The 22,023-nt window shown below is 44.0% G+C and overlaps 1 protein-coding gene across 3 annotated transcripts in view; it reads right to left on the reverse strand.

The window, feature by feature from the left end:
* The window catches only part of NUDT15 (nudix hydrolase 15), a 32,700-nt gene extending 15,780 nt beyond the window's left edge, over window positions 1–16,920 (reverse strand). The window contains exons 1-3 of one of the 3 annotated variants that reach the window (XM_063952798.1): window positions 16,620–16,920; window positions 1,626–1,842; window positions 565–761 (exon numbers count right to left, since the gene is read on the reverse strand). In XM_063952798.1, the coding sequence (XP_063808868.1) occupies window positions 565–761; window positions 1,626–1,786 (358 nt within the window). In that variant the 5' untranslated portion in view covers window positions 1,787–1,842; window positions 16,620–16,920. Of the gene's footprint in view, window positions 1–564; window positions 762–1,625; window positions 1,843–14,171; window positions 14,199–14,234; window positions 14,408–16,619 lie in introns of those variants that run through there. The other 2 variants (XM_063952797.1, XM_063952799.1) reach the window with 2 other exon arrangements.
* Window positions 16,921–22,023: the final 5,103 nt, after the last annotated feature.

Consider the following 22,023-nt stretch of genomic DNA (forward strand, 5'->3'; position numbering starts at 1 on the left):
CGTGCTGCAATTGTGACCGCCAAGGCGCTGCGTCCCGCTGTACAACAACCTCTTAGCGGGGAAGCGGCTCTGACAACTTACAGAGGCCGCCCGCCCAACTCCCACGGCGCAGGTATGCTGTTGCTCAAACAGCATACCGAAAATAATAAAGTTTTAAAAGAAACTGAAGAAAACTCTCTGGAGCTCCAGACTGTGCATCCTCTCCTGAGGGCACTTTTTTTCTAAACTGCCTGTGGGAGGGGGCATAGAGGGGAGGAGCCAGCACACCCAGTTGTAGAAATTTAAAGTGCACCGGCTCCTTTGGACCCCGTCTATACCCCATCGTACTAATTCCCCAATATCCCTTATGGATGCTAGAGAAATACTTCTGGTTCCAAGCACTTTGGATAAGGGAGACTCAGCATGTACTATATGTGTTTACTAATGAAGCAATGATAACACGTCATTTTATATGTTGTAGGTTTTCTTATGCCAACATGTTATACATTGCACAATTAGCCACATACAGTATATGCATTTTGTTTTGGACATAGATGTGAATACACAATAAATCCAATTCCTTACCTTCATTTCTTTCTGGCTCTAGGTTTGTTGGTTCTGACGGGTACTTCACATCTACCTCCCCTTTCATTAGAATTGTAACATAATGGTAATTATGTTCGATACTGATTGAATTCACGACAGAAGCAAAGCGGACATTTGTGAGGTGAATTCCTGCTTCTTCCAGAGTTTCCCGTTCTGCACAGGTCTCCCAGCTCTCACTGTAACAACCAACCAAACTACTGTCAAGCTTGGGTTTAGATGATTTAAAAACGCCAAGAGCATATCTGAACTGTGTTCCTTTATTCAAACAAAATACCTATAGCCCCATAAAAATAGGATACATACGCCCAGATATATCAAGCCTTGGAGAGTGATAAATAGCACCATGATAAAGTACCAACCAACCAGCTCCTGTCATTTTTCAAACACAACCTTTAACATTGCAGTTAGGAACTGGTACTTTATCACCGTGCTATTTATCACTCTCTAAGGCTTGACAAATCTGGGCAATAATTCTACACTATTAGAAAAACATTATGCCACTTAGAGTTACAGTGCACCTGTTGCATATACACAGTAGAGGCGGCATGCAGTCAAGTTGCCGGCAGTCGGGATCCCGGCGATCAGGGGTTATTCCCACTTGTGGGTGTCCATGACACCCATAGGGTGGGAACAGAACCTGTGGTGAGCACAGTGATTGCAGCGAGCCACCAGCGTGGCGAGCGCAGCGAGCCCACAAGGGGACTCTGCGATCGGCCCCATGCTGACATACTGACGTCGGTATACTGATCATCGGTAAATCCTACTGATTCCATAGAGGCAGTCATATTGTGGACTGGACGAACAATAACAACATTGCATGTCACTATCATATACCCTGGAACCTGAGTGAGAACTTTAATTCCTAATGAAGTGAAAGACTGTATTTTAAAATGATGATTCAGGCCACAAGATGGCTGCCTCCTCTGTTGATATGTGACTGCCTGATACATATTAATAACCCTATGACATTCATCAAACACGATTCATTAAAATCTTTGATTTCACAAGAATTAGTTACTGTAAATGTGTTTCAATCATACCCAAACTCCAGATGTCCCCCTGGAAGTTGATACATGCCAGTCCCAGGCGATCCTTTTGCTTTCCTTCTGCCCAGAAGAACACAGCCCGGATGAGAGGAGCTTGTGATCACAACACCGACTCCAACTCCTGGTCTACCATTGGCTGCTGCTGGTCCCGACATAGTCTCTCAGAAAACTAATGAAAGTTGAGTTCTTGTGTTCCCAATTGTTAGATTTTCTGTACAAGATAAAAATAGGATTTTAATTACCTACCGATAAATCCTTTTCTCTTAGTCCATAGAGGATTCTGGGGTCCACATTAGTACCATAGGGTATAGACGGGTCCCTTGGGAGCCATGGGCACTTTTAAGAGTTTAATAGTGTGGGCTGGCTCCTCCCTCTATGCCCCTCCTACCAGACTCAGTCTAGAAAATGTGCCCGAGGAGACAACATACTTCGAGAGAAGGAAATACACATAGTGGTGAGATTCACACCAGCTCACACATAACAAGGCAAACCAAGCTAACTAGCTTGAACAATTCAGCAACAGCTGAACAACAGTACTTAAACAAGTAACAAGGCAGTACTGAACCAAGTAACAACTGCAGGAGAACAAAGCGCTGGGCGGGCGCCCAGCATCCTCTACGGACTATGAGAAAAGGATTTACCGGTAGGTAATTAAAATCCTATTTTCTCTTACGTCCTAGAGGATGCTGGGGTCCACATAAGTACCATGGGGATGTACCAAAGCTCCCAGTATGGGAGGGAGAGCGTGGAGGCACCTGCAGAACTGATTGGCCTCTGAGGACCCAAAGTTTGGTCTAAGTATCGAACTTGTAAAACTTAGCAAACGTGTTCGACCCTGACCAAGTAGACGCTCAGCAAAGCTGTAAAGCCGAGACACCCTGCGCAGCCGCCCAGGAAGAACCCACCTTACGAGTAGAGTGGGCCTTAACAGATTTTGGACAAGGTAAACCTGCTGAAGTTAAGCATGCTGGATAGTGAACCTGATCCAGCAAGAAATCATCTGCTTAGAAGCAGGACACCCAATCTTGTTGGGATCATAAAGGACAAAGAGAGAGTCCGACTTTCTGTGACGAGAAGTTCTCTTAAATAAATCTTCAATCAAAGCCCTCACAACATCCAAGGACTTTGAGGTAATTGAGGAGTCAGTAGCCACTGGCACCACGATAGGTTGGTTGATATGAAAAGACGACAAAACCTTTGGAAGAAACTGCTGACGCGTCCTGAGCCCATCTCTATCTTAATGGAAAATTAAGTAGGGGCTTTTACAGGACAAAGCCTCCAATTCAGACACACGTCTAACAGATGCTAATGCCAACAGTGTGACCGCCTTCCAAGTGAGAAACTTGACCTCAACCTCCTGTAAAGGCTCGGACCAATCCGACTGCAGGAACTGCAACACCACGTTAAGATCCCAAGGTGCCGTAGGAGGCACAAAGGGAGGCTGGATGTGCAGGACCCCTTTCAAAAAAGGTGGAGGCCCTTCTCTCCTGGATGGAGATTGTGTCTGCTGAGGAAGTCCGCTTCCCAGTAGTCCACACCCGGAATGCAGATCGCCAACAGTGGTGCCTTTCTGCCCAGAGGAGGATTTTTGTCACCTCTGACATTGCAGCTCTGCTCTTCGTTCCGCCTTGTCAGTTTATGTAGGTCACCGTCGTTACATTGTCCGACTGCACCTGAATGGCCTGATCTCGTAGAAGATGTGCCACCTGTCGAAGTCCGTTGTACTCGGCTCTTAATTCTAGAATGTTTATCGGAAGGATGGATTCCAGACTTGACCACTTTCCTTGGAAGTTTTCCCCTTGGGTGACCGCGCCCCAACCTCTGAGACTTGCATTCGTGGTTAGAAGGATCCAGTTCTGAATCCCGAACCTGCGGCCCTTGAGAAGGTGAGGCATTTGTAGCCACCAAAGAAATGAAATCCTGGCTTTCGGCGACAGACGTATCCCCTGGTGCATGTGTAGGTGAGATCCCGACCACTTGTCTAGGAGATCCAGTTGGAAGGACCGTGCATGAAACCTTCTGTACTGTAGAGCCTCGTAGCAGGCAACCATCTTTCCCAGAAGGCGAATGCACTGATGAACCGATACCCAGGCAGGCTTCAAGACATCCCGGACCATTGATTGTATCACCAACGCTTTTTCAACCAGTACAAACACCCTCTGCACTTCCGTGTCGAGGACCATCCCTAGGAAAGACAATCTCCTTGTCGGCTCCAAATGCGACTTTGGAAGATTCAGGATCCATCCATGATCCCAGAGCAGTCGAGTTGTGAGAGCAATGGACTGCAACAACTTCTCCCTGGAAGATGCTTTTATTAGCAGATCGTCCAAATATGGAATTATGTTCACTCCCTGCTTGCGCAGGATTAGCATCATCTCTGCCATTACCTTGGTGAACACCCTCGGTGCCATGGATAGGCCAAATGGCAGTGCCTGGAACTGATAGTGACAGTCCAACAGTGCAAATCTGAGATAGGCCTGGTGAGGCAGCCAAATCGGAATGTGGAGGTACGCATCCTTGATATCCAGAAATACCAGAAATTCCCCCTCCTCCAGACCTGAGACCACCGCTCTCAGAGACTCCATCTTGAACTTGAATTCCCTCAAATAGGGGTTTAAAGAGTTCAGGTTCAATATCGGTCTGGCCGAAGAGAGATTAAAGCTCCTCCCTAAGTTCGTGGATGCCAAATCACTGTACTTAGTATCTCTGTACAGTATGTTCTACTAGTGTACTAATTAGCATGAACAGCTTTTAACTGGATGCCAAATCACCATACTTAGTATCTCTGTACAGTATGTTCTATTAGGGTACTAATTAGCACGAACAGCTTGTAACGTACAGTGGCAGGTTTGATCTTTCTATGTATAATGTAGAGAGATAAAAGCTCCTCAGTAAGTTCCTGGATGCCAAATCCCCGTACTTAGTATCTCTGTACAGTATGTTCTATTAGGGTACTAATTAGCTGTTTGTGCTAATTAGTACCCTAATAAAAAATACTATACAGAGATACTAAGGACGGTGATTTGGCAACCAGGAACTTAGGGAGGAGCTTTTATCTCTCTCCATTGTAATCTTTCTAAGTATAATGGAGAGAGATAAAAGCTCCTCCCTAAGTTCCTGGATGCCAAATCACTGTCCGTAGTATCTCTGTACAGTATGTTCTACTAGTGTACTAATTAGCACGAGCAGCTTGTAACGTACAGCGGCAGGTTTGATCTTTCTATGTATAATGTAGAGAGATAAAAGCTCCTCCCTATATTATACAAAGATTAAACTTGCCACTGTACGTTACAAGCTGTTCGTGCGTATTAGTACACTAGAAGAAAATACTGTACAGAGATACTAAGTACAGTGATTTGGCATCCAGGAACTTAGGGAGGAGCTTTTATCTCTCTCCATTGTAATCTTTCTAAGTATAATGGCGAGAGATAAAAGCTCCTCCCTAAGTTCCAGGATGCCAAATCACTGTCCGTAGTATCTCTGTACAGTATGTTCTACTAGTGTACTAATTAGCACGAGCAGCTTGTAACGTACAGCGGCAGGTTTGATCTTTCTATGTATAATGTAAAGAGATAAAAGCTCCTCCCTAAGTTCCTGGTTGCCAAATCACCATCCTTAGTATCTCTGTACAGTATTTTCTATTAGGGTACTAATTAGCACAAACAGCTAATTAGTACCCTAATAGAACATACTGTATAGAGAACCTAAGTACGGTGATTTAGCATCCAGGAACTTACTGAGGAGATTTTATCTCTCTCCATTATACATAGAAAGATTAAACTTGCCGCTGTATGTTACAAGCTGTTCGTGCTATAAGTACCCTAATAGAACATACTGTACAGAGATACTAAGTACGGTGCTTTTGCATCCAGTTAAAAGCTGTTCGTGCTAATTAGTACACTAGTAGAACATACTGTACAGAGATACTAAGGACGGTGATTTGGCATCTAGGAACTTAGGGAGGAGCTTTTATCTCTCCATTATACATAGAAAGCTTAAACTTGCCACTGTACATTACAAGCTGTTCGTGCTAATTAGTACACTAGTAGAACATAGTGTACAGAGATACTAAGGACGGCAATTTGGCACCCAGGAATTTTGGGAGGAGCTTTTATCTCTCTCCATTATACTTAGAAAGATTACAATGGAGAAAGATTAAAGCTCCTCCCTAAGTTTGTGGATGCCAAATCACTGTACTTAGTATCTCTGTACAGTATGTTCTACTAGTGTACTAATTAGCACGAACAGCTTGTAACGTACAGTGGCAAGTGTAATTTTTCTAAGTATAATGGAGAGAGATAAAAACTCCTCCCTATGTTCCTGGATGTCAAATTACCATGCTTAGCATTTCTGTACAGTATTTCCTATCTAACCAGAAACCCTGTCCTGTGCAAGCTTTTTTTTTTTATATGTTCCCGTGACGGTCACTTTATTTATTTTTTCTTTGTTATACATTCAATGAAAGGTTGCACACAGGTTTCACATAAATCAAAGTAAATCTGCAGCAGCGATTCATTCAGCTATATACAAATACACAGCGGTAATGAGTATAAATTAGTGTATTCCGACGCAACTAACTGAGCAACACAGTACTGTAGATCGTCGGCATTTGTGTATTGTACCTGACCTGAATTCCCTCCTTGTCCACTGCATGACCTGTGCAGGCTCCCAGGGGGGAAGGGCGATGGGGGTAGGGAGAGGCGGTGGAAAATACTGTGCTTTTGAAATGCAAGTATTTGCGTCCGAGTCCCCTAAGGCATAAACCAACTCCAATGGGAAGGAAGTGCCAACCTTTTTTTTAATGTGTTCCTGTAGCATTCAATTTATTATTATTATTTTTTCTTTGTTATACATTCAATGGAAGGGTGCACACAGGTTCCACTTAAATCAGAGCGTGCGGGGGATTTTCCTACATACAGTAGTATACTGTTGCACGTCTTGTAACCTGATCGGAACTCCCTCCCTGTCTACTGCATGTACTTTGCAGGCTCCCAGGGAGGAAGGGGAAAGTGGGATTGGGGTAGGGCGAGGCAGTGGAAAATACTGTGTTCAAAGAAAGGGCATAATCAAAACCATGGGAAACTTTGCGGTGTATCATTAAGTGCATAGACCTCGCTTATCCCTATCGACCCTGTGTATTTTAGCTAGGGGATTCTGACGCTCCTTCAGCATTGCCCCGTGACCTTCAAAATCTGTGCTGTTACTTGCTCCAAACCCAAGGGCCTCCATGGGGCAAGGAGTCACAGGCGGTAGCCATTTCAATTGAGTCTGCCCTGCTACAGAATTGTATGTGTAACCTTAACAGTACAACCGCTCCTGCAGCTTTGCCCTGGTTTATGTGAATAACTCCCTCCCTGTCTACTGCATGACCTGTGCAGGCTCCCAGGGGGGAAGGGCGATGGGCTAGCGGCAGGCGGTGGAAAATACTGTGCTTTTGAAATGCAAGTACTGTATGAGTCCGAGTCCCCAGTATGTTCTTCTAGTGTACTAATTAGCACGAACTGCTAGTAACGTACAGTGGCAAGTTTAATCTTTCTATCTATAATGGAGAGATAAAAGCTCCTCCCTAAGTTCCTAGATGCCAAATCACTGTACTTAGTATCTCTGTACAGTATGTTCTACTAGTGTACTAATTAGCACGAACAGCTTTTAACTGGATGCCAGATCACCGTACTTAGTATCTCTATACAGTATGTTCTATTAGGGTACTAATTAGCACGAACAGCTTGTAACGTACAGTGGCAAGTTTAATCTTTCTATGTATAATGGAGAGAGATAAAAGCTCCTCAGTAAGTCCCGGATGCCAAATCACCGTACTTAGTATCTCTGTACAGTATGTTCTATTAGGGTACTAATTAGCTGTTCGTGCTAATTAGTACCCTAATAGAAAATACTATACAGAGATACTAAGGACGGTGATTTGGCAACCAGGAACTTAGGGAGGAGCTTTTATCTCTCTATATTGTACATAGAAAGATTAAACTTGCCACTGTACGTTACAAGCTGTTCGTGCTAATTAGTACACTAGTAGAAAATACTGTACAGAGATACTAAGTACAGTGATTTGGCATCCAGGAACCTTAGGGAGGAGCTTTTATCTCTCTTCATTGTAATCTTTCTAAGTATAATGGAGAGAGATAAAAGCTCCTCCCTAAGTTCCTGGATGCCAAATCACTGTCCGTAGTATCTCTGTACAGTATGTTCTACTAGTGCACTAATTAGCACGAGCAGCTTGTAACGTACAGTGGCAAGTTTAATCTTTCCATGTATAATGGAGAGATAAAAGCTCCTCCCTAAGTTCCTAGATGCCAAATCACTGTCCTTAGTATCTCTAGATAGTATGTTCTACTAGTGTACTAATTAGCACGAACAGCTTTTAACTGGATGCCAAATCACCGTACTTAGTATCTCTATACAGTATGTTCTATTAGGGTACTAATTAGCACGAACAGCTTGTAACGTACAGTGGCAGGTTTGATCTTTCTATGTATAATGTAGAGAGATAAAAGCTCCTCCCTAAGTTCCTGGTTGCCAAATCACCGTCCTTAGTATCTCTGTATAGTATTTTCTATTAGGGTACTAATTAGCACGAACAGCTAATTAGTACCCTAACAGAAAATACTGTACAGAGATACTAAGTACGGTGATTTGGCATCCAGGAACTTACTGAGGAGCTTTTATCTCTCTCCATTATACATAGAAAGATTAAACTTGCCACTGTACGTTGCAAGCTGTTCGTGCTAATTAGTACACTAGTAGAACATAGAGTACAGTGATACTAAGGACGGTAATTTGGCACCCAGGAATTTAGGGAGGAGCTTTTATCTCTCTCCATTATACTTAGAAAGATTACAATGGAGAGAGATTAAAGCTCCTCCCTAAGTTCGTGGATGCCAAATCACTGTACTTAGTATCTCTGTACAGTATGTTCTACTAGTGTACTAATTAGCACGAACAGCTTGTAACGTACAGTGGCAAGTGTAATTTTTCTAAGTATAATGGCGAGAGATAAAAACTCCTCCCTATGTTCCTGGATGTCAAATTACCATGCTTAGCATTTCTGCACAGTATTTCCTATCTAGCCAGAAACCCTGCATCCTGTGCAAGCTAGGCGGACAACTGGAGGGGACCCGATACACGTTTGCTTCCCGTTTCCCTTTCCAGTGTCACATAAACTAGTGGTTGGTCTGCCCTGAAAGCCAAGAGTCGCCTCTTTTGTATGGTACCAGTCCCGAGTCTCTGGGACACCCAGAACCAGAGATATCAGTACACAAAGTGGACCCATTTTCCCATAGACTATAATGGGCCCGTTAATTCAGACCCACCATGGGTTCCGACGCTTGCCATGAGCCTTGTGGGGGTCACAGAAACTTGGGGTTGGTACCCTCTGGCAGCTAATTGTCTCCCCTTCCATACCAACCCTAGCGATGAAGGCTCCCACCTCCCACGCTGAGAGTCCCAGGTTTGAGTCCCAAAGTGCCAACTTTTTTTTTTTTAATATATATGTTCCCGTGACATTCACTTTATTATTTTTTCTTTGTTATACATTCAATGGAAGGGTGCAAACAGGTTTCACATAAATCAGAGTGGGTGGGGGATTTTCCTACATACAGTAGTATACTGTTGCACAAGTCTTGTAGCCTGATCGGAACTCCCTCCCTGTCTACTGCATGTACTTTGCAGGCTCCCAGGGGGGAAGGGGAAAGTGGGATGGGGGTAGGGCGAGGCAGTGGAAAATACTGTGTTCAAAGAAAAGGCATAATCAAAACCATGGGGAACTTTACGGTGTATCGTTATGTGCATAGACCTCGCTTATCCCTATCACCCCTGTGTATTTTAGCTAGGGGATTCTGACGCTCCTTCAGCATTACCCCGTAGCCTGCAAAACCTATGCCGTTGCTCGCTCCATAGCTGAGTGCTGCCACAAGGCAGGGGTTCACGTGCCTCGGACATTTTGTCACTTTGCAATGCGATGGGGTCCGGTGTATCATTATGTGCATAGACCTCGCTTATCCCTATCGCCCCTGTGTATTTTAGCTAGGGGATTCTAACGCTCCTTCAGCATTGCCCCGTAGCATGCAAAATCTGTGCTGTTACTTGCTCCATAGCCAAGTGCCTCCATGGAGCAAGGAGTCACAGGCGGTAGCCATTTCAATTGAGTCTGCCCTGCTATAGAATTGTATGTGTACCGTACGGTGCATAGAACCTTGACAGTAGAAACTCTCCTGCAGCTTTGCCCTGCTTTATGTAAAACTTGTGTTTTGTCAGTTTGCTATGCGATCGAGCCCGGTGTAACGTAATGTGTATAGACCTCGCTTATCTCTATCACCCCTGTGTATTTTGGCTAGGGGATTGTGACGCTTCTTCAGCATTGCCCCGTAGCCTGCAAAACTTTTATAATCTCTCACTCCATATCCGAGCGCTGCCTGCCACGTGGTGGGGGTTCAGGGGCGGCGGCCATTTTGCCAGTGTACTGTGCGATTGAGTCTGGTATACCGTAATGTGCATAGACCTCGCTTATTCCTATCGCCCCTGTGTATATTAGCTAGGGGATTGTGACGCTCCTTCAGCATTGCCCAGTAGCCTGCAAAATCTGGACTGTTACTTGCTCCGTAGCCTAGGGCCTCCGTGGGGCAAGGAGTCATAGGTGGTAGCCATTTCTATTGAGTCTATCCTGCTACAGAATTGTATGTGTACTGTACGGTGCATAGAACCTTAACAGTAGAACTGCTCCTGCAGCTTTGCCCTGGTTTATGTGAATAAAAAAATAATAAAGTGTCTGGGAAAAAACTAACATGCATTCGTACTTTAGAAATCGAACTCGGGACTCTGAGTATAGGAAGCAGAACACTTCACCACTTTGCCGCAGACAGATGAATAAATCCATTGGTTTTGATTATGCTGTAATGGCTATGGGATTAGGACGCTAACATACTGTACAAAATTCCTAATCTCAAGAGGCAATAGTGAACTTCTAACACGTCCATTTGCGTCAGTGTACACTACTGGTTTTATGTTGTTTTGTCTGCGGGACTTGGACGCTCACATATTAATAAAGTACTGTAGATGGATCATATACTGTATGCTGTACTATTTGCGTCTGTACTGTATATACTGTATTAAATAATGCAGCGTAATGAGTATTTACTGTATGCAGCGTAATGAGATGCTTAGTAAAGTACTCCTTTTTATATATTTCAGTATTGCATTTTACGGGAGACCACACGCATGCGCAGTGGTGATTGTAAAAGGCGACATCTGGTGGATGATCGCAGGTATTACACGTAAAGGTAATGCCAAACTCTCTGTCTGCCTCCGTGCGATTAGGTACGCCTCTGTGACTAGGCGCGCCTCCCTACTCCCCGGTATGCTGCGTATGCTCGATCGGGACAAACGCCTCAGCCAGTCAAGATAAAGGTGGCTACATCTGTATAACATACACACAGGAAAATGTCAGACACAGTTTCCCCCAAGTACCTTCAGAGAGACACAGAGTTAAGGAACCAGCACACACAGCGCCTCAGTAGGCAGTTATAGAATAAAAGCCTGGCACTGACTGAGTAGCCTTAATAGACTACACAGTACACTAATGTGATTAAACACTCTCTCCCCCCCCCCCCCCCTTCCCTTCTATAACCCACTGGTACCGCACAGGATAGCTGGAGTTATGTGGAGTGTCAGCACTCCCTGTAAGCGTCTCTGTGGTGTGAACTGCAGGCGGAAAATGGCGCTGGTAAGTGCTGGATCCGCTCTGAGGAGAAGCTCCGCACCCTAAAATGCTGCGTCTTCCCGCACTTTTAGAGATTATACTGGCCTGAGGTAATGGTTGCTAGCAGCAGTACAGTGTCCCTGATAGCTTCTGTGACCAGTGTAAGGGTATTGCGTTGGCCCAGGGCGCCCCTCACAGCACCACAACAATACCTCTGAGCCCACCGGAGCGCAGCATCAGCGCTGCGCTCCCACCCTGATGCCGCCATTCTCACTGGCTCCCCGCTTGTCAGGGCGCCGGCGTCCTACTCCTCACCGACGCCTTCTGGCTCTGTTAGGGGATGGCAGCAGTGCTGTGGGAGCGAGCGGTCGCCTCAGGGGCTTGCGAACGACACCCTCAGGAGCTTAGTGTCCTGTCAGCGGAGATAGGGGCTATTAACCTCAGAGGGTTGGATCCTACTCCCCACCATAGTCCCACGAAGCAGGGAAGCTGTTGCCAGGAGCCTCCCTGTGCCTAACTCTTTAATAAAATAATAAAACTAAAAGAACTCCCCTAGCTGTGACCGGCTCCACCGGGCACATTTTCTAAACTGAGTCTGGTAGGAGGGGCATAGAGGGAGGAGCCAGACCACACTATTAAACTCTTAAAGTGCCCATGGCTCCCAAGGGACCCGTCTATACCCCATGGTACTAATGTGGACCCCAGTATCCTCGAGGACGTACGAGAAATAAACTCAATATGAAATCTCCACACTATTCACTTTGTGAAATCATTCATAAATGTCTGAAGGATCAATAAATTCTTACAGCAAACTCAGCACTCCTGTAATTCTGAAACAGAAACCAGGACACTCATTTATATTTGAGGGGATGCAGTTCATTTGCCGGCTGTCGGTATCCCGGCTGTCAGGATACTGACACAGGAATCCCGACAGCTGGCAATGCCAACAGCCAGAATCCCAGTGGGAATAGAAACTGTGGCAAGCGCAGTGAGCCACCGAGCCGGCAAGGGGACTCTGCACTCACCCAGCTACCGGCAACCTGGCCGCTGGGAAATCATACTGAATCCTATTTGAGTACCAAATCCAATAAAACAGTTATTTTATTAACGTTATACAGTAGCATATTCTGTTGCACTGTGTACTTGGCACAGAGCAGTGAAAAAGAGAAACAATACATGAGGTAAGAGGGGAATTTTTTCCCTTTATATAAAAACCTCCCACACGATTGCCCAGTTGTGCAGTAACTCATACCCTCCAACATTTTACACATAAAAATCGGTACATATGCAAAAGGGGTGTGGCCATGAATAAGGGGCATGGCCACGGGTAAAGGGGGCGTCCCTTTCCTATACTTTCAATGGAAGTTTGGAGAGCCAAAAATCGGTACAGACCATAAAAAAAAAAAGTTACTGTACCTGCCAAAAAGGTACAGTTGGAGGCAGTAGCGGATCTTGCTACGGGCACACAGGATTTTTGCCCGGGGCACCGCCTTCCGGAGGGCGCCGCGCCATGGCAAGATCCGCTACCGTTTGTCAGTGTCCCCCGGTGCTGTGAAGGAAACTAGACGGATTACGCTACCCGTCTAGTTTCCCTTCGTGGAGAGGACCTTTGCTGTGCGGTGCGCGAAAAAAAAAGAAAGAACCAGCCCTGGAGTCCACAACTTGAAACTCCCGCCAAACCTTACTCCACCACCCCTCCTGAGTCTCAGGTTACGTCTAGCTAAAAAAAAAACTGCAGCTTTTGCCTCAGGCGTACGGTAGATGTAACAAGTGTGCACACTTACACCCCAAAACTAGAGATGTGGCTTAACAGTGGAAGAAATGAATGCTGTTGTAGTGTAAATATCACATATATAAAAAAGGTCCTGGTATCGATATCATAGCACACATGAACCCGACGGTCAGGATGCGGACAGGGGCATCCCGGCGTTCAAAATCCTAACGGATTTTGGTATGTTTTGTAACTCTAACCCACCCCTCCTCAACCCTGAACCTAACCACCCCCCTCTAAAGCCTAACTAAACCGAACACCCTCCCCACCACACACACACACACACCCCCTAAACCTCGTGCCTAACTATAACTCTAAACCTAACCCTAAGGTTGGTTCTAAATCGGAGTGGGAGAAGGGACCTTCTGACGTCACTAGGGGAGGAGACACATCACCAGGGGGAGGAGCTACGGCTGAACAGGGTACCCGAAAAGTACCCTCGCAGGCTTGCTTCGCTCGCCACGCTTTGGGCTCGCCACCTGATTACTTAAGGTAATAGTTGGTGGCGTGAATAGTAGAGGAGCTATCCCGCTGACATAGCTCCTCCCCCTTGTGTCGTGCCTCCTCCCCCTGACATAAAAGGTCCCTAAGGCCACTTGATTCTAGCATCTACCTAACCCCAGTACTTACCGTCGGAATGACACTGTCGGCACTGTCAGGATCCTGAGTGCTGGGATATTAACTTCATCCCCAAGACAGTACTGTGCCTTGACAGTGCAGTTTATAAATGCAAAAGCCACATTTTACATATAAAACGTAATAAAATACATACACAATTGAAAATCAGGAATATTAAATACACATCTGTTGTTTTCCCCAATAAAAATCAAAGAGCAGCAGTCTTCTAGCCTGATGCAGCTCAAAGAGTATAACTTTTACGTAAAGTTTATAGATAGCAATGACGTCATAGAATATAGCCGCAACACTAATGAATGAAATACTGCTGTAAACATTCCTGTACCCATTTCACAGATCTACTCTCCCTCTATACCTATACATAATAAGGAGATCTCAGCTCCTGATACCCTTCTCTATGCAGATCAGTTTCTTGATTTTCTACCTTGGCTTGCCTTAAGGGCGGACTCTCCTCGATAAAGGTCCGCAGTATGTAATTGTAACCTACCCCAGCGTGGAGGACTCCTCTGATGTCAGCACTCCCGGCCGGTACATTACATGGTTACAGCAGCAGAACAGCAGCTCACTTCCTGGCTGCTCTGTGGGCGGAGCCTGTGACCTGAACCGCCAGCTTCTAGAGCAGCAGAGCGTCATCATCTGCCAGTGATACAGTATAGCAGCTGCGCTCTGCTCTGGGCTCCTTCGTCAGGCTGCCTGCTACTACTCTGTACTCATAAGAGGGACCTAGAAAAGTCGCTCTACTAAATCTCACTAGAAAGCAGCCTGATAATAACTAGAAGGCACATTTAACAGTGTTGCTAGAAAGTACAGCAGGTAGCTTCTGATAGTTTAACTACACTTTAGACATTTGTATGCACTGAGAATGATGCCGAAATTAAGAAAATAAAATGCACATGTTAAACTGTCCTAGTTTTTTTTTAATGCATATGTGAAGTGTTTGCACGTTTGAACATGTTGCACAAATTCACCTCTTTCATTGTGAAATGTGCATTAGTAGGCATGTGAAATCTTGGGAAATTAGTTCTGCTTTATACAGTGGTGCAATGTGTTCTTTCATCATAACCTTTGCCCATACAGTATAGCAGATAACCAATTTAATGACAGCACTGCTGGTCTCAGTACTGTAAGGGGGCATGGTCAATTCTGGCAATGTTAAAAATACAGTGCAGGCTAGGGTTGGCCATTGGTTACCATCGATGGTCATGGTGGCACAAACTATCAATGCTAGGGAACTATTCTTTGTGGTGCAATCAATGGTTTACCATCTGTGTTTTTGCGCATGCGTGGCTGCTGGCGCTGCACCTTCTGTGTAAGAGCTGAGGGGCAGCGCAGGGCTGCTGTCTGACAGCCTAGAAGTTTTGTGCAGCAGCAGCAGCAGCACTGTGTTAATGGCATACTTGCCTACCCTCCCGGAATGGCCGGGAGGCTCCCAAAAATCGGGTGACCCTCCCGGCCCCCCGGAAAGGTGGGCAAGCCTCCCGCTTTCCCCCTCGGCCGCCCGCAGCAGTGAACAAGTAGGCGAGCCGAGGGGGACCGATGACGCGATTCGCGCTGAATCGCGTCATCGTAGCTCCGCCCCCCGCTATGCAGTGCCTCGTTTCTCGGCACAGCACAGCGGGGGGTGAAGTCACGATGACGCGACCCTGATGCAACGCCCCCGGACCGCCCATCCTGCTGCCGGCCACGCCCCCGAACCACCCGTCCTGCTGCCGGCCACGCCCCCATTCACCTACAACACTGCCTCCTCCCGGAGGAGGAGGCAGCAAAGTAGGTAAGCCTGGTTAATGGTGGGGAAAATAAAATAAAAACAACATTGAAATCACAGCAATCATCTGGTTCTCCGCCATCAATGGTCGATGGCCATCCCTAGGGTGGGTGTGCGATCCACACGGGGGATCCAGTTGGTGGTCAGCCAGGGGTGGATAGGTGGTGGTGGCGGGGGTGAGAAAGTACTGAGGACACAGGGGGCCAGATGTACTAATCCTGAAAAGTGATAAATATCACAGTGATAAAGTTAGCCAATCGGCTCCTAACTGTCATTTTTCAAACACAGCCTGTAATATGGCAGTTAGGAGCCGATTGGCTGGTGCTTTATCACAGTGATATTTATCACTTTTCAGGCTTAGTACATTTCCCCCAGGGAGAGAGAGGACTGACCAGTGTAGCACATATCGGCATGTGCTGGGGATAGAGGCTGCTGCAGCAGCAGTCTTTTCTCTCTCTGTGCACTGCTCCCTGTTACGAGAGGAGGGGGGAGGGAATAAAGAATACACCCCTCTTGGTGCCACTGCCCATGGTATGGCACAGCTATTGTCTCACCATGTTCCCGCACACCGTGCTCCTTTCTGGAAAACCTATCTGTATAATTTTTTAAGACACATCCTAGGGTCTGTGTACCCCGTTAAATCGGGCGCTAGTAAAGTATATTTAAAAAACACCTGATAAAGAATATATATATCTCTTGTAATAGCAGCTCCTAACGGGCAACTGGGTGCCTTAATCAAAGGTATATGGTTTAATGTTCAATAAAAAACATTAAAGGAGCGCTGGTATCAAGTAAAAAAGCATTTAATAGTAAATATGGTGGAAACAACCACTTTGAGTAATTATTGGAAGTTTAAAAACAAAAATAGTGCAAATACATATACATATATAAGTATATTTCACATTCACAGTGGATGAATTAGCTAAAAAACGGCTTAAGTGCCCATTATGTAGTTGCAGTCCACAATCATAGAGTAAGCCGGTTGCTTTCCGTACTGTTGGGGGGTGTAAAAATAGTCTCAACAATTTAATTTGAAATCTGTTGTTAGGTTTAGAACAAAAAATGGGATTGCAATTGCTCACCCCTGGTGATAGAATCCGTTCTCACCCGTTATTATAAGCGCTGGTTCCCGTCGATAGCAATCAGCGGAGGTAGCTCTCATCATCTAACGGTGGCTGTGTCAGGATGTCCAAAAAGGAGAGTCATGCAGACAGCGTGATACCTCGGCAGAACGGGGCCTTTTCAAGCACAGCGGGGGTTTATTTGGCAGAGAATTATTCCAGTTGGGTGATAAGAGAACGTCCAGGGATCCCCAGTCTCAGAGACGGAAAGTCTATGAAGATCTCCAGCAGTGGACAGGAGTGAAAGTAAGCCTCTACGCGTTTCTCCGCCCACGATACCGGCGGTTTCCTCAGGAGGTGTGGATACCTGTTTTTCAGGTGTGCATGTATTTAAATGGTCAACAGCCAATCAGCTTTGTAATCTCTTGATTCACACCTGAAGGTTATAGTTGGGTTTCACCCTGGGTTGAATCGTTTGCACATGATCTGTTCAGTGATTGATTTGATTGATTTACATCAGGTGTATATATTAAATAGTTGCCAGATGATAGTAATAAAAAGCAAAATAAGCTTCATAGAGAAAGATGTAAAAATACATAAAAAACATAAGCATCGGATTGCCGCTGTCAGTATACGAGGTATCAAGGAAATATATATTAAAGATCTTATAATTTAGATATATATAAATGGTTTATATAGTTAGCATGTGGAGCTCATGAACTTTGCGCTCCTAAAGTATAGAATATACAGGGGTTATCAGATGTCTACTTTTTTGACCACCCTTGATACAGTATAATTTAGTTTTTTAGTTTTTTTAGTTTTTATTATTTGATGGTAATCAACATTGTTTCCTCACCTCGATAGTGGCAGCGGCTAATAGCATGGGTATGGAATCCCAGAGAGGTTAACTATATATAGAGAACCAATTTGTTCTCACAGCTGCAGTAGCCTAGTGGTTAGCGCTACGGACTTCAGCCACAGGGTCATCAGTTCAAGGATGAAGACAAGGAGCAAATTTTCACAGTCAGTTTTACGGAAGAATAAGGATAATTATTAGTTAATCCTAGTGGTACTATTTTTTATATATATAATAAATATATATTCTTATATACAGAGAGAGATAAAAGATCCTAACAATCTAGCAATAAATATGGTCATACACAGTTCAAATTGGGACCAAGGCTGTGTAGTACAATAGAGGAGAGAGTGATTCTAGTAAATTAATTTGGTCAGGATATGTGACCAACTCACAAGGACAAAAGCATATAAACACAAACCTAAGGCAAATAATCTGTAACAGGTGTGTATGTGAAAAACATGCCAACATGCCTGCACGTACCAATTGCACGCACAGGCATATAGGCACGCATGCACACACCCACATGTACAGATGGTTTATTTATAAAAAGAAGTCAGATACCATTAAGTTCGATATTTTCATTAAGACCCATAGGGTGTAGAGTTTCCAGATTGCAAATCCAAAAGGCTTCTCTATTGCAGAGGTGGTTGTATCTATCCCCACCTGTCAATACAGGGGATAGAACATATCAGCAAAACATCACGTGGTGGGGATAGATGGTACGTGCAGGCATGCTGGCATGTTTTTCACATACACACCTGTTACAGATTATTTGCCTTAGGTTTGTGTTTATATGCTTTTGTCCTTGTGAGTTGGTCACATATCCTGACCAAATTAATTTACTAGAATCACTCTCTCCTCTATTGTACTACACAGCCTTGGTCCCAATTTGAACTGTGTATGACCATATTTATTGCTAGATTGTTAGGATCTTTTATCTCTCTCTGTATATAAGAATAGATATTTATTATATATATAAAAAATAGTACTACTAGGATTAACTAATTATCCTTATTCTTCCGTAAAACTGACTGTGAAAATTTGCTCCTTGTCTTCATCCTTGAACTGATGACCCTGTGGCTGAAGTCCATAGCTCTAACCACTAGGCTACTGCAGCTGTGAGAACAAATTGGTTCTCTATATATAGTTAACCTCTCTGGGATGCCATACCCATGCTATTAGCCGCTGCCACTATCGAGGTGAGGAAACAATGTTGATTACCATCAAATAATAAAAACTAAAAAAACTAAAAAACTAAATTATACTGTATCAAGGGTGGTCAAAAAAGTAGACATCTGATAACCCCTGTATATTCTATACTTTAGGAGCGCAAAGTTCATGAGCTCCACATGCTAACTATATAAACCATTTATATATATCTAAATTATAAGATCTTTAATATATATTTCCTTGATACCTCGTATACTGACAGCGGCAATCCGATGCTTATGTTTTTTATGTATTTTTACATCTTTCTCTATGAAGCTTATTTTGCTTTTTATTACTATCATCTGGCAACTATTTAATATATACACCTGATGTAAATCAATCAAATCAATCACTGAACAGATCATGTGCAAACGATTCAACCCAGGGTGAAACCCAACTATAACCTTCAGGTGTGAATCAAGAGATTACAAAGCTGATTGGCTGTTGACCATTTAAATACATGCACACCTGAAAAACAGGTATCCACACCTCCTGAGGAAACCGCCGGTATCGTGGGCGGAGAAACGCGTAGAGGCTTACTTTCACTCCTGTCCACTGCTGGAGATCTTCATAGACTTTCCGTCTCTGAGACTGGGGATCCCTGGACGTTCTCTTATCACCCAACTGGAATAATTCTCTGCCAAATAAACCCCCGCTGTGCTTGAAAAGGCCCCGTTCTGCCGAGGTATCACGCTGTCTGCATGACTCTCCTTTTTGGACATCCTGACACAGCCACCGTCAGATGCTGAGAGCTACCTCCGCTGATTGCTATCGACGGGAACCAGCGCTTATAATAACGGGTGAGAACGGATTCTATCACCAGGGGTGAGCAATTGCAATCCCATTTTTTGTTCTAAACCTAACAACAGATTTCAAATTAAATTGTTGAGACTATTTTTACACCCCCCAACAGTACGGAAAGCAACCAGCTTACTCTATGATTGTGGACTGCAACTACATAATGGGCACTTAAGCCGTTTTTTAGCTAATTCATCCACTGTGAATGTGAAATATACTTATATATGTATATGTATTTGCACTATTTTTGTTTTTAAACTTCCAATAATTACTCAAAGTGGTTGTTTCCACCATATTTACTATTGAATGCTTTTTTACTTGATACCAGCGCTCCTTTAATGTTTTTTATTGAACATTAAACCACATCCTAGGGCCTGCAGCAGTGTGTGCTGGCGGTCATTCGTTTATTCCTATTCTTTGTCCCTAACTGTAGGTTGTCTAGTGCAAGTTCATCTATTGAGTTTTAGGGGCATATTTATCACAATCCGCATTTTTAATGCAGCTGTGATAAGATGTTATCACCCACATTCGCAATGTGAAAATGAATATTTTCATGCAAATGTTTTAAACTCCTCTTTCCAGGAGATGGGTTCCGGTACGAGCCTGTCCCGGCAAATAGCTGGAAGCAGTGTGATTGATATCGTAACGCTTTCACACTACTTCCAAGTGTGCATGCACACTACTTCAGCCAATGTGCATGCACGCACGTCAGTTGGTGCTCGTGTCACTGGAAGCCGATGGAGAGGGAGCCGGAGGTTTCCTATCTGAAAAAAAAATGCAAATTAGTAGCCCATAGGGTACTAGGTAACGCCATCCTCCAGGAACTATACAGCTCTAGATATATGTGGAGTTCTTTCCAGGCCTTATGACACTGTCACACTGCCACATGGTGAAAAAGCCTTGCAGACTGAAGACATTCACAATGACCATTCACAATGGGCGAGACACCTGATCTCCCTACTAATTAATCTTTTAAAGCACCTTAAAGCTCTTTTGTTTTATAGGTCTTCGGGAGACCTATGTATGTTGTGGTGGTGGTCTTTAATTTTGTCGCAAACAGAAGATGTTTGTAATTGAAGTTCACTTTATGATATTTTGTGAACAACTTTCCGATGGTTGTGCCCCTCTCCAAGGTGGGCTTTGCTAAACTTCCCACTATGCGTATGCAGGTCGGTGTGCTGCATGTTGGATATAACCTGGAGCCAGTTGATCATCAAGAAAATGTATTTAGCAGCACAAACATTTAACATTTACGTGTGTATGTTGCCATTATATCCATTATATTGTGATGTGCGCACACTATCATTTTTCTGTTTTGTTATATTGCTACACTGAAATTCTCTCCCTCATGCCCTCATAGATCTTCCTCTGAATGCCAACAACCACCTGATATCCACCTCACACTTGTATCTACGAGACTTGTTTTATGCCATGATCCACTGTTGGAGTGCCCTACCTTGCCAGATTATACCTCCAACCCCTCCCCAACTAGTAATTCCTTCAGTGCTAGGGATGAGTGAGGCCCATCATGCACATAGACCTCAACAATGCTAAGCATGAGTGCCACTTGTCCTTAGAGTACAAGAAATACAAATAAGTCAAATCTAGCTTAAAAGTTCCTCATCTGTATTTTCTTGTAGGGATAGGGAAGGAGTGGTGCATTATAACATCACTTAGGTACCACTCACCCATTGCAGTAAAGACAAATACGCAGAAACAGGGGAATTGGCACCAATGGTATCCATTCATCCGGACAATTATGCTAGAGGTTGTCTGGTGATCAGTGTGATCACCAGACGATAGCACCATAATGCAGAAGTCATGAAGATTAATGCAAATTAGATATATCTACCAGTGCTGAAAAGAAGAAAAAACAACACAGATAAGAAGTGGGGAAAAGTACAATCCTTTGAAAGAGATGCGCCCTCTTCGAAAACATGTCATGTGGCCAATATGGAGTGTACCGAGTGAGGCTCTGCCAATCCTGACCACATGCCACTGCTCAAATCTCTTAAAGTTCCAGTGCACAGGTTTTACATAAATATAATATAAAATACATTATATTACTTAATCTATATCTAATTATTTAATGAGTTACTGTACATAAATAACAAAATAAGCAACTTGTATATTATCACATTCTGGAATTTCTGTTTTCGAAGGTTTCCAATTTGAAAATAAAAATACAAATAACATTATTTGACCTAATTAATATTAAATGGAGAACTTCAAAAACATGTCTTATTTCCAATATGTTATCTGCCTTTAGTATTACAGGTATTGTAACGACATGCCTTGTGAACCAATTAAGGGGTTTATTTACTAAAATTCGTATTTTCCCGTCTGAGGTCAAAGTTCAATCACGAATGACATCGAAAGTGTAAAGTTGCATCTTTTTGAATTTATTACGACTAATTTACTAAGCTGTCGTATTCTGCATTTTCGGATTTACTGATGTCAATGTCATTCGGTTTTTTTGGCAGTATTTTACGTGAGTGACTTGTAAAAGACTGCCGACTTTAATACAATGAATCTCGGCCAGATCTGAGAGATCCGTGCTGGGCTTCATTGTGCACCTTTTGAA

Source organism: Pseudophryne corroboree, chromosome 2 (genome assembly GCF_028390025.1).
Source record: "Pseudophryne corroboree isolate aPseCor3 chromosome 2, aPseCor3.hap2, whole genome shotgun sequence".
In the NCBI taxonomy this organism is placed as follows: domain Eukaryota; kingdom Metazoa; phylum Chordata; class Amphibia; order Anura; family Myobatrachidae; genus Pseudophryne; species Pseudophryne corroboree.